The following is a 16,311-nucleotide window of genomic DNA, read 5'->3' on the forward strand; positions in this document are numbered from 1 at the left end:
CTCAGGTTGCTGTTTATCGAAGTTACAAGTCTAGCCTGGGAGCAAATTGCCTCAGACCCCAGAAGGCATTGTTTTGTAGCTTCAGTTTTTTCCTCCAAAGTGAATGTTGAGAGTCTAATTCTATTCTTTTCTATTTCGATTCCTTTTTTTAGTGTGTGTTTGGAGGGGAGTTATTTGTATGTGCAAGAGAAGGCCCATATGTGAGGTCACAGGACAGCCTTTGTGTCAGCCCTTGCCCTCCGCCTCATTTTGAAGCAGAGTCTATGCTTGTTGATCACCACTACCTTTGCAAGTTTCTGGGACATTCTCTGGTCTCTGCCTCCCTTACTGCTACAGATGCACTGGGACTACAGAAGCCTGCCACAGCTTTTGGCTTTTTAAAAAAATATTTTATTTTTATTTACTTATTTGAGAGAGGGAAAGAGGCTGAGAGAGAGAGAATGGGCATGCCAGGGCTTCCAGCCACTGCAAATGAACTGCAGACGCACGTGCCACCTTGTGCATCTGGCTAACATGGGGAATTGAACCGAGGTCCTTTGGCTTTGCAGGCAAGTGCCTTAACTAGTAAACCATCTCTCAAGTCCCAACTTCAATTTCAGCTTTGTGTGTGTGTGTGTGTGTGTGTGTGTGTGTGTGTGTGTGTGTGTGTTGAGGTAGGGTCTCACTCTGGTCCAGGCTGACCTGGAATTCACTATGTAGTCTCAGGGTGGCCTCGAACTTTCAGCAATCCTCCTACCTCTGCCTCTCAAGTTCTGGGATGAAAGGGGTGCTGCATCAGGCCCAGCTGCTTTCAGCTTTTTTATGTGGGGTGTGGGAATCCAGACTGTGGCACGCGTGTTTTCTCTGCTGAGTCGTGTGGCTTTGTGTGTGTGTAAGAGCGCACTAGATGACAGCCCGAGGCTCTGGCCCACGTGCATTGAGATAGGCTGTCTCACTGGCTTGGAGCTTGCCAAGTAGGATAAACGGGCTGAGCAGAAAGCACCTTAGGTCCCACCTGTATCAACCTCCCCAGCACTGGAACTATCTAAGCGTGCTTCGAGGCCAGCATTTTTACATGGGTTCGGGCAATCTTGTTCAAAGCCCCATGCCTCCGAGGGAAGCACTTTACTGACTAAGCTACTACCCCGGCCCTTGTATTATTTTATTTTTTAAAAATATTTTATTTATTCATTTCATAGAGAGAAGGAAAGGGAGAAAGAGGTAGAGAGAGAATGGATGTGCCAGAGCCTCTAGCCACTGCAAATGAATTCCATACACTTGTGCCACCTACTGCATCTGGCTTATGTGGGTACTGAGGAACCGAACTTGGATCCTTTGGCTTTGCAGGTAAGGGCCTTAACCTCTAAACCATCTCTCCAGAACCCTATTTTATTTTTTGAAACAGGGTCTTGCTTATAAACTCCAGGCTGGCTTCAGATTTACAATCCTCCTACTTTTGCCTCTTGAGTGCTAAGATTCCAGGTGTGTGCACCAAGCCATGCTTGGCCCGGGTTCTGACTTCTTTTTTTTTTTTTTTTTTTTTTGAATTTATTTATTTATTTGAGAGCAACAGAGAGAGAGAGAGAGAGAGAGAGAGAGAGAGAGAGAGAGAGAGAGGGAGAGAATGGGTGCACCAGGGACTCCAGCCACTGCAAATGAACTCCCGATGCATATGCCACCTTGTGCATCTGCCTTATGTGGGTCCTGGGGAATCTAGCCTCGAACCAGGGTCCTTAGGCTTCATAGGCAAGCACTTAACCACTGAGCAATCTCTCCAGCCCCTGGTTCTGGCTCTTGAGCTTCTATAGGATGTCTTTTTGTCCTTTCTAGAAAATATACTCATCCCTTTGTCTTAGTGTAGCTCTGTTTTTGTCCATTTTACTAGGCACTTCGTCCTCAAATATTCATGTTCTCATGTTCTTAAAATCTGGGAAGTTTTTTTTTTTTTTTGATAGTTTCTTCCCCTCTATTTTCTTTTTTCTCTTTCTGTGTCTCATTATTTGCATGTTAGATTTCCAAGACTGGGTCCCAAGCTTTCTAATGATTTTTCTTTTGCTTCCATTTCTTTCTCATTACTCTATTTTCAGTGAAATTTCTTCAATTTTGCCTTGTAAACCTTTTATTGAGTTTATTTTAAAACCTATCCCATAATGTTTAAATTGTAAAAAGGTCCATATGGTAAAGCACTTCCCTTGCAGCATGAGGACACAAATTTAGTCGGCAGAACCCAAATAGGAGTGCCAGGAATGCTACCCTGTATAATTCCAGAGCTAGAGAGGCAGAGACAGGTGGATCCCTGGGACTAACTGGCCAGCCAACTTCACTTAGTAGCTTGTATCTGAGCATTATATTCTTGCTTTAAACACTATCTTTTCTTAACTTACTGAGCTAATGAGTAATCTTTCTCTTCTCCATGATTTGTCTCTTTCTTCCAAATTGCTTTTTTGTCATTTGCTATAGTCCTTGCCTTTAATATTAGCTGCTTCCAACAAGTGCCTAGTGCCTCTGGCTCTCTTTGATGGATAAAGACAAGGAAGCTGTGTGCCTAGTGGAGCTGGAGATGTGATCATCTCTGCACAGTCTGTGTCTGTTTCCTCAGGGGACTATCATATTAGTATCTTTAGGATTTCTCTTTGGCTGGTAAAATTTTCCAGACAGACTGACCTTTTTCGTATAGGACCCAAGGCTGACTGCCTACCTCCTGGGACCCAAGAATTTAAACATTCCCTTATGCACAATCACATCGTTCTGGTGTGTTATTTGTAATGTCAACTGTGTTCACCATGGTGCCCTTCAGCCAGGGACTCTATGTTTTGTCCTTTCAAATCAGTTACCAAAATTAATTATTTTCCAGATTCAAACTTTTGTTGCTATTATCTCATCTTTCAACCTCTTTACCTGATTTTTGCCTTTTGAGAATGTTTCTTCTCCTTTTGTTTTGTGTTTGTTTTGAGACAGGGTCTCATGTAGCACAAACTGGCATCAAACTCTAAGGAGGATGACCTTGAACTTCTGATTCTCCAGACTCTACCTCCAAGTGCTAGGATTGCAGGCATGGGTCATCATACCTGGTTTTATGAAGCATGGGAATTGAACCCCAAGGTTTGTGCCTGCAAGCACTCTACCAACTTAGCTATATCCCCCGGCTTTCTCATTGTCTATTGAAAAAAAAAAAGAAAAAACGGGCTGGTGAAATGGCTTAGAAGTTAAGGTGTTTGCATGTGAAGCCTAAGGACCCTGGTTTGATTCCCCAGGACCCACGTAAGCCAGATGTACAAAGAGGCGCATGTGTCTGGAGTTCACTTGCAGTGGTTAAATTCCCTGGTGCACCCATTCTCTCTTTCTATCTGCCTCTCTCTCTCTCAAATAAATAAATAAAATATTTAAAAAAAAAACAACCATGTTATCGATCTATGTATTATATATAGAGAAGCAGAGAGAGTGGGCATGCCAGGGCCTCTAGCCACTGCAAATGAACTCCAGAGACATGTGCCCCCCTGTTACACTGGTTTTACTTGAGCACTGGAGAATGGAACACGGGCCCTTTGGTTTTTCCAGCCAGTACCTTAACTGCTAAGCCATCTCTCCAGTCCTTTTAAAATTGTTTTAAAAGCCAGTTTTAAGTGAATGGAAGTAAGTGAACACTGGCCTTTTTTAACAGAGAGTCCAAGAGCAATTCTGGACTTTTAAGGAGCTAACAATTCCTAATATCTCACTTATTTTCAGAAATGTGAACTATACATCTCCTGTAGGGAAAGCAGTCTTTCTCCACAGCAAGAACCTCAAGTGATTGACAGAAATTCAGGCAATGCTTCTCTTTTAGAAAAAAAATAAGAGGCAGGAAATGTGACTCTAGCCAATTTAGAACACTTTGACTTCTTCCTTCTATATTGCAGCAAGATAACCCTGTTCTGTTCCTCTCCACCTTCCTCCCACTTCAGAATAGACTCCTGGGTCTTTTATTGTTAGCCTTTTAATAGTTTCCAATACACACTTTCAGTTGGGCAGTATACATATCATGCTTTCCTTATTATTGTTGGTCCATCAATAAATATACAAAAACTAGAAATAAGGAGGGGGGGTTCTCTGAAAAAAAAAATCAAAGTAACAATAGCAAAGTTCATTGTACAAACACGGACAATTGGCTGCCCTTGAAAAGTCAACACAGGATTTACACACAGGCGCATGTGACATAGAAGTGAATAGACTCTGTTGTTCTTATTGTTAAGCATGTTCCACTCTTCCAGAGCTGTTTCTTCTATTTTGGTTTAACAGTACTGAATGGATGTTAGCTACAAAATCAATTCTTGGGGATAAAGATCTCAATGTAAAACTTTTCAAGCCATTCTTCTGGAAACTTCCATTTCATCAGGGTAAGTCCTGCAGAAGTACAGGCTTGAAGATGTCTTTTGTCTCATTTGGTTTTTTCCACCCAAGGCTAAATCAAGGAAAGTCCTCAGGATACATGGAAGATGTACAGTTGCTGGTAAAATGGCATCTTATGTGTTCAGATTCCTTTGCATAAATCATTAAATTCTGGTCCCTTATAAGTAAGGCCCAGTTTAAGAACAGACCAGGTCACAGGGCAAATCGCTGGTAGAAATGGCAAAACTGTGCTTCTATAGTCATGAGCATCATGGCAATTAATCTGATACCCCAGCTGAGCTGTTAGAAATGTCTAGAATGGGTGGAAAATCATGCCTCATTCCAATACTTGCAATGACTCTCCTTCTACTCCAAAGATCATCTGGCAATTCCATACCTGATCTCAGAGTGGCTTGCTGCATTCAGGCTATCAAGGAGCCCTGTGAGCCTGTCTTGAGAGTGGTGCACGTAGGACAGCTCTTTGAGGACAAGAGGCATTTTATTAACACTGTGGGAAAATGACAAGGTGACCAGATACCCATTTTCTTTCAACTGGAAAAATATACCAAGAAAACCAGGTACCTGAATATGGATTTCACATAAGAAAGAGCAATGTTGCTGAAGGCCACAGCAAGGGGGAAGAGGAGCTAGGGAGGAGAGAGAACAGGGGGTGGGTAGGAAGAGCTAATGCTGGGAATGAGTGTAGACCATGTGCGTCTCTCCTTGAACTATAGCCTCCAGATCCACTAAACCTAAATGTGATGTAGACAGAAAATGTTTTCCTACTTTTTGTGTAAGCATAGTAATTTAGGCAACAGTGACTCTTCTGGAACCCTAAGAAAGGAGGCCCATGCTTCAGTGATCCAAGCTCTTCTATTACAACTGTCCCTGGGAAGTTTTAGGACTAAATGAACATTCTGACAGAAGAATAAATGCAACCAAGGACTCTGCCAAGTATGCAACAAACAAGAGTTAAGGCAGTAATACTATCCATTTCTTGTTAAGCTATAAACCTTCTCATCTAGTGATAAGATGCCAGTGGCAAGCCATCCCTTTTGAGGCATTTCCCAGGCAGCTCATCCCGAGTAGCAACTGCACAGGAGACAGACAACTGGCTTGTTAAAGTATTGACAGGTATGGACATTAAACCAGTGGAAGAAGACCCTACACTGGATCCTCCTTTTGCAACCTGTGCCCATCAGCTAGTCTCCGTTCGGCTCTTCCATTCCTCTTAGATGCTCCTTTTATTATAAGGTGTTCAAAGTCATTTCCATATTGTTTTTTTTTTTTTTTTGAAATCACCCAAAAGGCTAGCCTCTGTGAAATAGGACCCTAAAAATGATAGGCCATACTAACTTAATGTAACCTTTCAAAGCTCTTTAGGAGAGAAAAAGGTAGCCAGCCATCAAAGGACCTGAAAGTCTTCTCTCAATTCTGGTAGCACAATTGGGCCAGGAGCCTTGGGACAGTGTTGGAAACAAAACAGTTCTTCCTATGTTGATCTTTTAGGAAGCTCGGCTGGATGGGCCGGAGTGGAATGCAGGGGCTCTGAATGAGTTTAGAAGGACCATTCTCAGGTCATCCTAATGAGCTATGGAGGCTCAGAATCTGTTGGCTTAGAAACCAAAGGATCACAGCACAAAGGGCTAAGATGGAAGATGTGCAGATGTTTATTATGAATCGACTTAACCCCTGTTGTGCCTTTGACAAAGTAACCTAAAAACATTATACTGATCAAAGGACCTCCAGGTTTTGATATTTCAAACACACAGATAAATAGCTTACTACAGATAAATAGCTGCACCCTTTGGGTGTCTCCCAGAAGCATCTGAAAAATTTTCCAGGGGTATGGAGTCTATAAAGGGAGTGTATAACCAGTACACCTGACCCACCAGCCCCTGGAAAGCAACGCCCAGGGATTGAGTTGCTAGAAAGGCAATGTACACCCATTCAAATATCCTCCCAGGCACCCATCCGTCTTAGTCCCAGGGGATATCCTTAGCCGGTGACTGTTACCTGGGATGTAGGGTAGGGAGAAGGTAAGGGATTGGGTACATGTATCCGTGGCACTTGTTAGAAGCCCTCTATAACACACCCTGGGGGATGTAAGGCCTCTAGATGGGAACTGGAACAGTCAAATTCTTCTGGATTATTCTTTGGGATCTCATTTCAGAAAGCAGTGCTATTTTTGTAAATTGGACTTGACTTTAAAAAAAACACAAAAAGTAAAAAGGAATAGAAAATTTTATGCTAAAAAAAAATCCCCAATAAAACAATCAGTAGCACATTGCATCTGGTAAGTGTCCCAGCTCCCTGTAATGGCATATCTCCAACCACGATTTCTTTCCAAGAGGGTGGCAGAGGTGCTACACCCCAATCTTCATGTCCACATTCTGCAGGTTCCGTGTCTCGTCAGCTGTCATAAACTGGTCTGGGGTCTCTGATGGCTCCTTGTTCACCAAATGCACCATTTCCTGAGACTTGCTGGCATCTCCGTTGAGCTCACTGGGCTTTCTGTCCTCCACTGTCCCATTGCCACTGTTGATAACCAGCTTTTTCTTCTGTCCACACCTAGGCATAAAAAAAATCAGATGAGAAAGGGTGTAATCAATCAATCATCATCACTGTTGGCATCACTGACGGTCTTCAGATGTGCCAAGCATCAAGCCTGGTACCTTCTCTACTCCATCTCTGAGCAACCCACATTTTCCATGTGAGGTCCCAAGACCAATCCCCTGAAAACTTCTCAGACATGCAATTATCAACCCCACACCAGGCCTACGAAGTCAGAAAACTTTAGAGCTGATGGCCAGAATCCAGTGGCAAAAATCTGTAATCTCAGCTACTCCAGACGCTGAGGCAAGGAGATCACAAGGAGATTCAAGGCCTGCCTGGGCTACAGAATGAGTTCAAAGCCAGCTTGAGCAACTTACTGAAGCTTGGTGTCAAAATACAAAGTAAGAAGTGGGTTGGGGAGACAGCTCAATGGTAGAGTGCATGCTTAGCCGTAGGTCCAATACCCAATATTACAAAATAATGATGATAATAATAAATAATAAAAGACCTCGTCACCTTCAGGAAGTTTCAGGTACACAATCAACTTTATCTACTTTGGGAACCAATGAGCAACCCTCCTAACGAGCACCAGGTAACCCCCACTCCAGGTGAGAACACTCTTCAGGGTCTGAAAATTCAATCAGCTCCCCAAGTTGCTCAACAGGCAATACATGATCAGGATTCAAACTCTGGCCTGCCTGACTCTCAAGTCTTAACTCTCCTTGTCCCAGACTGCAAGAGCACACGGTCGCCTCTCATCAGTGCTGTGGCTGTTCCGCAGCCCAAGATTAACCAGCAGAACCATAATTATAAATCATTGTGACCTGTGCACTCAATCAAGTCCCACTACTTCCTCTCTCAGTCAACACTTTATTGGCAGCATGGGCATTATTCCAGCATATACAGAGAAGAACAAAAAACAACATTGTTCTAGAAGGATAAAGCCATATTGATTTTTTTTTTTCATAGCCCTGGATATTGGACTCATAATGACATAGGACAAATCATTCGCGACCCTTTAAGAGTTCCCAGTAACATTACTCAAGGTCTGAATGCAACAGGTCGTCTATGGAGAAGCATGACTTTGACCTCTTCCTGGGTACTGTGACAGCCTCACCCCTCCTCTGGCAGGTTCTTCCTCTTTTGGGTGACATGACCCCTGCTGCACATAGAGCAGTTGGGTTAGGCTTCGTGGATTTAATGAAAGCCAGGCTACTCACCCTCACAGCTGGATGTGCACTGGGGAAGAGGGAGAATGGATGAGCATTATTAAATGCTTCATGAATATCAGACACTGCACAAGGAATTTCTTGGGCTGGAGAGATAGCTTAGCAGTTAAGGTGCATGCCTACAAAGCCTAAGGACTCCTGTTTGACTCTCCAGTGTCCACGTAAGCCAGACTCACAAAATAACACAAGCATGCAAGGTCGCACATGCACCCAAGGGGGCACACGCATCTGGAGTACGATTACAGTGGCTGGAGGCCCAGGCGTGCCAATTCTCTCTCTCAGTATCTCTCGCTGTTACTCTCTCTCATTTAAAAAAGTAAGCCAGTCTATTGGGCTTGCCGAAAGAAAAAGAAAGAAAGAAAGAAAGAAAGAAAGAGAGAGAGAGAGAGAGAGAGAGAGAGAGAGAGAGGAAGGAAGGAAGGAAGGAAGGAAGGAAGGAAGGAAGGAAGGAAGGAAGGAAGGAAGGAAGGACGAACGAACAGAAAGAAAAGAAATTTCTTGCAACCCCCCCACTAACCATGCACTGAAGCTACTGTTTCTATTTTGCAGGAGATTTGAGGTCCAGAGCCATGCAATAATGTGTTTGAGGTCACGCTGGAGGTCAGAAGGACAGAGCTCAAATCTAGAACTTTCAAACCAAAAGGCCTGCCTGGCTCTGTCAATTCTGGAAGTAGTATGAAGCTGAAATAAATAGTTCGCTCGCTGCTGGAAGTGGGGAGACAAAGCGTCTATTATTTGTGACCATGGCCATTCCCTGCAGACTGCCAAGGCCATAAACATTCAATCTCCTGTTTGGGGAAATGGAATGCCTCAGTAGAAGACAGATCCTGGATCTTCTGACATAGGCCTGGGGAAGGGTGGGAAGAGAGGCGCTGAGCCTCGAGAGGGCTGAGGAGGGCTGTGCACACAGGTGAGGTCCACAGAGGCACAGGGAGCACATGGTCAGAAGGAGGGCTTCAGAAGGTGGGCTTTGAGACCTACAACCACGTGACCCAAGACAACTCTCTTGACTTCTTAGAACCTCGGTTTCTGTACCCATGAAAGCAGGCTGCCGGGAGCAGCAGCAAAACAGAGCCTGCAACTGACCAAATCAGTGTAGCCTTGTTCTTTCTTGCTCTCACGGGCCGAGGAACTTGAATAAGCACTGGGTGCCTAGAACACAGACAGCCTTCCTGAAGTGCTGGCTTCTGTTGTGAATATAACGACAGCCATATGACATGGACTCTGCTGGTTTCTTCTGGCCACTTCCATCTGTCTGGCCCTATAATATCATGGAGATTTCTTAAAGGCTGGAGGTAGAATGCTGCTTGGATAGCTCCAGATTCTCAAGTGGTCTCGTGTGTTCTTGGGAGGACAGTGGCCTGAATAAATTCCCATTTGTCTAGCAACCGTGTGGCAGAGGGGTGCCAGGAAAGATTGCAGGGAAGTGATCTGTAAGCAGGCGGGGATGTCTGGGCGTGCACGTGGATGGCAGTACAGCTGCTACTGTAAAGGGAGCTGACAGGAAGTGGGTAACATACGCCCGTAGAAGTGGGACCTGCCTTCGTGCGGCCCCATTGTTCTCTGCGTCTCTATCTGAGTCCTTTAACGAAGGAATGGGGAATCTCATAATGAACCCAGTCCAGTACTGATGGTTCTAGTATTTAATACTTTATTTTTTAAATTTATGTATTTGTAAGCAGAGAGAGAGAGAGAGAGAGAAGAGAGACAGAAAGAATGGGCGCGCCAGGGCTTCCAGCCACTGCAAACGAACTCCAGATGTGTGCGCCCCCTTGTGCATCTGGCTAACGTGGGTCCTGGGGAGTCGGGCCTTGAACCAGGTCCTTAGGCTTCACAGGCAAGCGCTTAACTGCTAAGCCATCTCTCCAGCCCTATTTAATACTTTAAAAGAACTATCGCTCATGGTTTGTTCTTTTCAGTTACAGGATTCAGGAAGAAATATGAATGCTGAAGAGGTTTCTGTGATCCCACAGCCCAACTACTGCATTGTGTAAACTGGATGCTGAGCCCAACACTTGCGGTGACACTGAGGAGACACACTTCAACCGGAGCAAGCTGAGGAGAGCTGGGAACCCGGTTCCAGTCCCCATAGGCAATCCTCAAGCATGAATTCGATTTCCTGGTTTCAAACACCAGACGCTTCACAGAGCCTCCTTTGCCTTGTCTCCTCTTCCCTTGAGTCCCAGGCATGCAGTGAACACTCAGAGGGAGCAAGGCCAAGGCGTCTCCTGGACAGGGTGTGCCACAGGGTTCAAATCCAGATCACATCCTCTTAGAACACGCTGTAATGTATATCAGCTTAGGCAAATACCAGTGGATTTTGTGTTTATTCTAACTGAAAGTCCTTAAAGATACTTCTGTACCCTCTGCGCAGTGTGTTACAGCTGTGTCATCCAATAGCAGCTACCAGCCAGTTGTGACATTTGTTTGTTTATTTAACCTTTTTGTTTGTTTGTTTTGAGGAGGGGGTCGTGGTCTTGCTATGTAGCTCGGGCTGGCTTCAAACTGCAAACTGCTTGCTGAATGCTGGGCATTACGGGCATTACACCATCACATCCAGCCTTTCACATGGCTAAATTTAAATTAAAATAAGTATACATAAAAATTCATTTCTAGGACCGGGCATGGGGGAGCACGCCTTTAATCCCAGCACTCAGGAGGCAGAGGTAGGAGGATCACCATGAGTTCGAGGCCACCTTGAGATTACATAGTGAATTCCAGGTCAGCCTGGACTAGAGTGAAACCCTACCTCAAAAAACAAACAACAAAAAAAAAAACAAAAAAAAAAAAACACATCATTTCTAGGGAGATGGCTCAGTTGGTAAAGCATTGGTCAAGTAAGTGTGAGGAGTTCAGATCCCCAGAACCCAGGCACCCACACAAACGCAGTGGTATACAGCCTCTGATCCCAGTGCTCAAGACTCAGGAGAGCAGGGCATCCCCAGTCAATGTAGCTGGCTAACTAGACTGGGTGAATTGATAAGCTCTGGGTTCCAAAAGAATGATCCTGTCTCCATAAATAAGGTGGAGAGAGACTGAAGGAGACATCTGACATAGACCTCTGACCACCACATAGGCCCACATGCCTATAAACGTGTGCATATGCATGCATGCACACATCACAAACACACATTAAAAAAAATCCCTTCTTAAAATTTCTAAAAGAAAAATGCCATTTCATGATTGACACTCCAACACTATAGGTTGTACCAAGAACCCAATAAAATGCCTTGTTATGCCTGCTCTTGTCTCTGTTGATGGGCAGCCTGGGTTTCCAAACCTGTGCTATTCCCTTTCCTTCCCGATGGCAACTTCTGCCTGAGGGTCAGAAAGCCCACATCTTCAGCAGATGAGCCCCCTTTTGAATGAGAACCTTGGACAGCCATAGTTTTATATTGGAAGGTGCCTGCAGGGTCCACCTCCAGCACCATGGGAAGCTCCATGGAACTGGCTCTAGGGGGCAGAACCAATTCAGGTGAGCATCGATCCAGATAGTGAGCTAGAATTCACATAATAGAATGAAGGCCACTGCTACGTCATAGAGATCCATTACCAAGCAGAGGTTTACCAAAAATGGAATGCTTGCCATGAAAGGGAAAACGGGTGAGGTCTGTTTCACACAGGCAGTACAGAAACCTCCTCAGATCTCTCCTGTGTTCTGAAATCTTCCCTGGCAAAGTCCTTGGGTCTTTTTTTTTTTTCCCCTCTTCTGACATATCAGATCAGTTCTTCAAGGGGAAGGTGCTTATAGGCTGCTGCCCTTGGGCCTCAGCCAGCATCTACTAACCTAATGGACTCCTGAAGCAATAAGCACATAGGGAGAGGGCATAAAACACACAGCTACAATGCAAGGAGCGTAGTTTCAGAAAAGCATTAAGGCAAACTGTCATGGATTGTGGCATGGGGGGCGGGGACGACACTGAGAAAAACATAGACCTCCGCTGTGACTCCCAGAGCACCACACAGGGATGCCCACCCCCTCCCCCACTAGGCCTGTGTCAGCATCAGTAACTAACACCAGTCCGCCTGTTATTGCAAGCATACTTCCAAGAGAGACGGGAACTCAGAATGTCCTCAATACATAATAACTGACTGGAATTCAGCAAGTCCTCACTGATCGTGAGCCTCCAGATTGTCTTAGGGAAGGGATACGCTCTCTTAACTGTTTCTCTCTTCCCTCGTCCATACTGACAGTCCTAGACACTAAACGAAAGGTATTTGCCAAATAAATGAATCCCCTTTGGAGGCCTCATTTTCAATCCACCTTTCTTTGATGGAAATGGGACACTCCATATCTCTTTAAATTTTTTTGTTTATTTATTTATTTGACAGCGACAGACAGAGAGAAGAAAAGGCAGAGAGAGGGGGGGAGAGAGAGAGAGAGAGAGAGAATGGGCGCGCCAGGGCCTCCAGCCTCTGCAAACGAACTCCAGACGCGTGCGCCCCCTTGTGCATCTGGCTCACGTGGGTCCTGGGGAATCGAGCCTCGAACCAGGGGTCCTTAGGCTTCACAGGCAAGCGCTTAACCACTAAGCCATCTCTCCAGCCCTCCATATCTCTTTTAAATGCAACGCTTGAAGCAGAAAGGCCCTTGCCCTGGAAGAGTATTCAAAACGGGCCGAGGGCTTTAGGAACCCAGGACACATTAAGGGGCCTATGCAGCCGTGAACCACCCTTTAGCAGTGTGGCAAATCTGTTTTCAGTTATCAAATCCGGACGCGGTAATTTATGGCGTCCGAACAGCTACTTTCCCGGGGAGGCGCTGGCTGGGCTGGCTGCTGCCTGTCCCTGTCTGCCGGTTGCCAGGGCAACGGCTGGTGTGGGGAGGAGGCAGAGGAGGGCGGGAGGCCCGCTTTCTCCTGCTGAGGGAACAGGGAGCAGCCTGGAAGCTAAGTGGCCCCCACCTACAGATGCAAACTGCTCTCAGAGACAGCTGGCATGCTTCTGAGAGGGCTCCGCACATCGACAGCGTCCCTGCCAACATCTCCATGGCGACATGTGCAAAGCTTATGGACTGTATATGTGAGCAAAAGTGAAACATTCCAGGTCCCAGAACAAAGGGCTGGATTCAAACAATAGGAAATTCATATTTAATTGAGCACGCGTAATCCAAGGGAAAACACAGATGAGAAGTATAAAAAGCTTCTTTGTAAGGGCTTCCTCGACTCGCATTATTTTAAATTCAACAACAACAACAACAAAAAAATCAGATCTCTTAGCCGGGCGTGGTGGCGCACGCCTTTAACCCTACCACTTGGGAGGCAGAGGTAGGAGGATCGCTGTGAGTTCAAGGCCACCCTGAGACTACAGAGTGAATTCCAGGTCAGCCTGGACGGGAGACCCTACCTTGAAAAAAAAAAAATGAGATCTCTTTTCATTTTGTTGTGAGAGCCTTCAGGAGGTCTTTTAAATTCCCACCCTAGATTTTGGTTCTTATGTGGCCAACTCTCATGACTAGGTTTTTAAAAATTATGTTCTCAAAAGTACAGATATCAATACAGTGATATTAACCCCCACTAGCACAAAACAATATAAAAATTGATTTCTTCAGATAATCAGAGAGACTGCAAAAGCTGTGCTTGGCATTGGAACTAGTCAATCATTGTTTTTAAAAGGCAGCAACACTGTCTGTAATTCTCTCTGGGTTTTCTCCCAATTGGAGGCATTTTCTGGCCTGTGAGTTGATTCTGAGGTACAAGAGCAGCAGTCCTGTTTGGAGATAACTCTGACCTTACAAGAGGCAATCTCAGGGGATATTTACAAATGGTTTAATGTCCACAACAGGTGCTTGGAGAAATAAAAAACATAATGAATCTTTAAAGTGACTGGATAAGAATTTAAACTTACACATTCAAAGTACCTTTAATGCAAGGCAATTTCTTCTGTTGTTGAAGTTATTATTTTTCTTCATGTCACCTTTGGCAGCCTGATATTTGGAAATTTGTCATAGATCACTAATGCATACATACCTTATAAATAACTTTCAAAATGCTTATTTGAGGCAGGGGAGGGGAGGCTATGAACAAGTATGAAAGCAGCTTACTTGTCAGTTCTGGGGAGTTCATTGTATTGACTTGTCCAGAGAGCCTTCATTGTTACTCCACAGGCCTCTTTGGTAGGAAGCTTTTCCTAGGCTAGACCCTGAACCTCTTCAACTATAACTTCCCCAAAATAGAAAATAACATTCTTACCAAAAATAATAAAACACCTAGTGCCTACTTTGTGTAAATGTTCTAGAAGGATTCACAGGACTCAAATGGACTAAAGGAGAGGACCAGTTCATGAATCTTTATTTGATATTTCATGAGTCATGAAAGAGCTTAATAAATACTTGTTTATGGACTGGGAAAATGGCTTAGTAGGGAAGAAGGTGTGCTGTGCAAGCATGAGGTTCTGAGATGGGATTCCCCAGCACCCATGTAAAAAGCTGGACACACCCATGTACGCCCATAACCTAAAACTGAGAGAGAGCAGAGACAGAAAGATTGCTAAGGCCAGGCTCAAAGAGACCCTGCTCAAGAATGCTCAGGGAAATAAGGCAAGGAGAAATAGAGGGCCCACCACGTCCACTTCTGGCCTTTGCGCACACGTGCATGGGACTGTGCACATCTTCACAGACACATGCACACACAGGCATGCACACACCACATACACTACACACACAAGTAAAAAGAATAAAAATGTTTTTAATGAATCAATGGATGAGTATATACTTTATGTGCCTCACTGATGAGACTTTTCATAAATCATACAAATAGGTTCACCATGAGGACTTAACCATGAAAAACTTAACAAGAAAGTTCAACCACTATTTAAAAGTCGGGAGTCTCAATGATCACAGATTTCTTTTTCTACAGAATGGGACAAAGAAGAGTTTCTTAAACTGTACCCCACATGACTCCCTAGGATCTTGTTAAAGTGTAGACTCTGCCCAGGGTCGGGCCCGAGATTGCATTTCTCACAAGCTCCAAGGGTGCTGATGACAGAAGCTACACTCTGAGCAGCAAGGATGTGAAGCCCAAAGCCCATAGTGCCCTTCAAAGTGCAAGGCCGCAGGGGTATCCTCTTACCTTCTCCGACTATTGACAGCAATGCAAACAGCTAGAATCAGGGCCAGGGCCAAGAGCGAGGCCAAGATGATGAGCCACTCTGGTGTGAGGAGACCAAAAGACAGGTGTGAGCTTGGCAAATACACTTGGTGAAACCAAAAATGCAGTTCAAAATTTAACAAATTAGAACCTCAGTCAGAACGGCAGAGAGGTTTGTCCCAAAGGTCTAGCTGTTAGGAAAATCATCCTAAGAAACAGAATTTGTTTCCCTTTAGGTCTTTTATTTTCATCTTTTACCACCAGCTAGGATTGTCAAGTATTGCCAGGAGAAATATGCTTCCAAAAACATATAGAGTGACTTGTCGAAGCTTGTAGATGCTTCTGGCAAAATGATATTAAATAGATTAAAGGAAGTGTATGTCTCTCTTGAAAGGAACATTCTTTTCCTATAAAAGATCATATGCCTACATTTCATTCATAAACGAATATGATGGTTACAGACTAGTGGGTGGGGCAAAATACATCCTTATGGAAAGTGGAAGAAGAGTGAATTTGTATACACTCATTTGAGGGTCATTTGGTTCCATTTGACAGTAGACTTCAAAATATTCATGCTATGTGAGTCAGCCAAGAGCTTCTAGTATCCCAAAAATAGCTGTAAAGATGTCCATTACTGAGCTATTTATGATGGCAAAAGTTAGGAACAGGGCTGGAGAGCTTGCCTAGTGGTTAAGTGCTTGCTTGTGAAGCCTAAGGACCCCGTTTCAAGGCTCGATTCCCCAGAACCCATGTTAGCCAGATGCACAAGGGGGTGCATGTGTCTGGAGTTTGTTTGCAGGGGCTGCAGTGGCTAGAGGCCCTGGAGCGTCCATTTTCTCTCTCTGTCTCTCTCTTTCTCTGCCTTTCTCTCTCTCTGTTGCTCTCAAATAAATAAATAAATAAATAAATAAATAAATAAATAAATAAAGCTAGGAGCAATCTCATGTCTAATAGTAAGAGATTGATTAAATAAATTAGGATATATCCACTCCATCATGTACTAAGTATAAGTACAAGGGGAAAGTATTTAATGACATGGAAAACTATGGTCAAACAGCACTTATAGCATCATTCTAGTTTTGTACATGAATTAC

The 16,311-nt window shown here is 44.4% G+C and overlaps 1 protein-coding gene across 6 annotated transcripts in view; it reads right to left on the reverse strand.

The window, feature by feature from the left end:
• Positions 1–5,575: 5,575 nt before the first annotated feature.
• Cd44 (CD44 molecule (Indian blood group)) overlaps positions 5,576–16,311 on the reverse strand; it is a 97,475-nt gene continuing 86,739 nt past the window's right edge. For all 6 annotated transcript variants that reach the window (XM_045156301.1, XM_045156302.1, XM_004660809.2 and 3 more), the window contains 2 exons: positions 15,200–15,278; positions 5,576–6,915 (listed from right to left, as the gene is read on the reverse strand). In XM_045156301.1, coding sequence (XP_045012236.1) covers positions 6,711–6,915; positions 15,200–15,278 — 284 coding nt within the window. In that variant the 3' untranslated portion in view covers positions 5,576–6,710. The remainder of the gene's footprint in view (positions 6,916–15,199; positions 15,279–16,311) is intronic.

Source organism: Jaculus jaculus, chromosome 8, assembly GCF_020740685.1.
Source record: "Jaculus jaculus isolate mJacJac1 chromosome 8, mJacJac1.mat.Y.cur, whole genome shotgun sequence".
NCBI lineage: Eukaryota > Metazoa > Chordata > Mammalia > Rodentia > Dipodidae > Jaculus > Jaculus jaculus.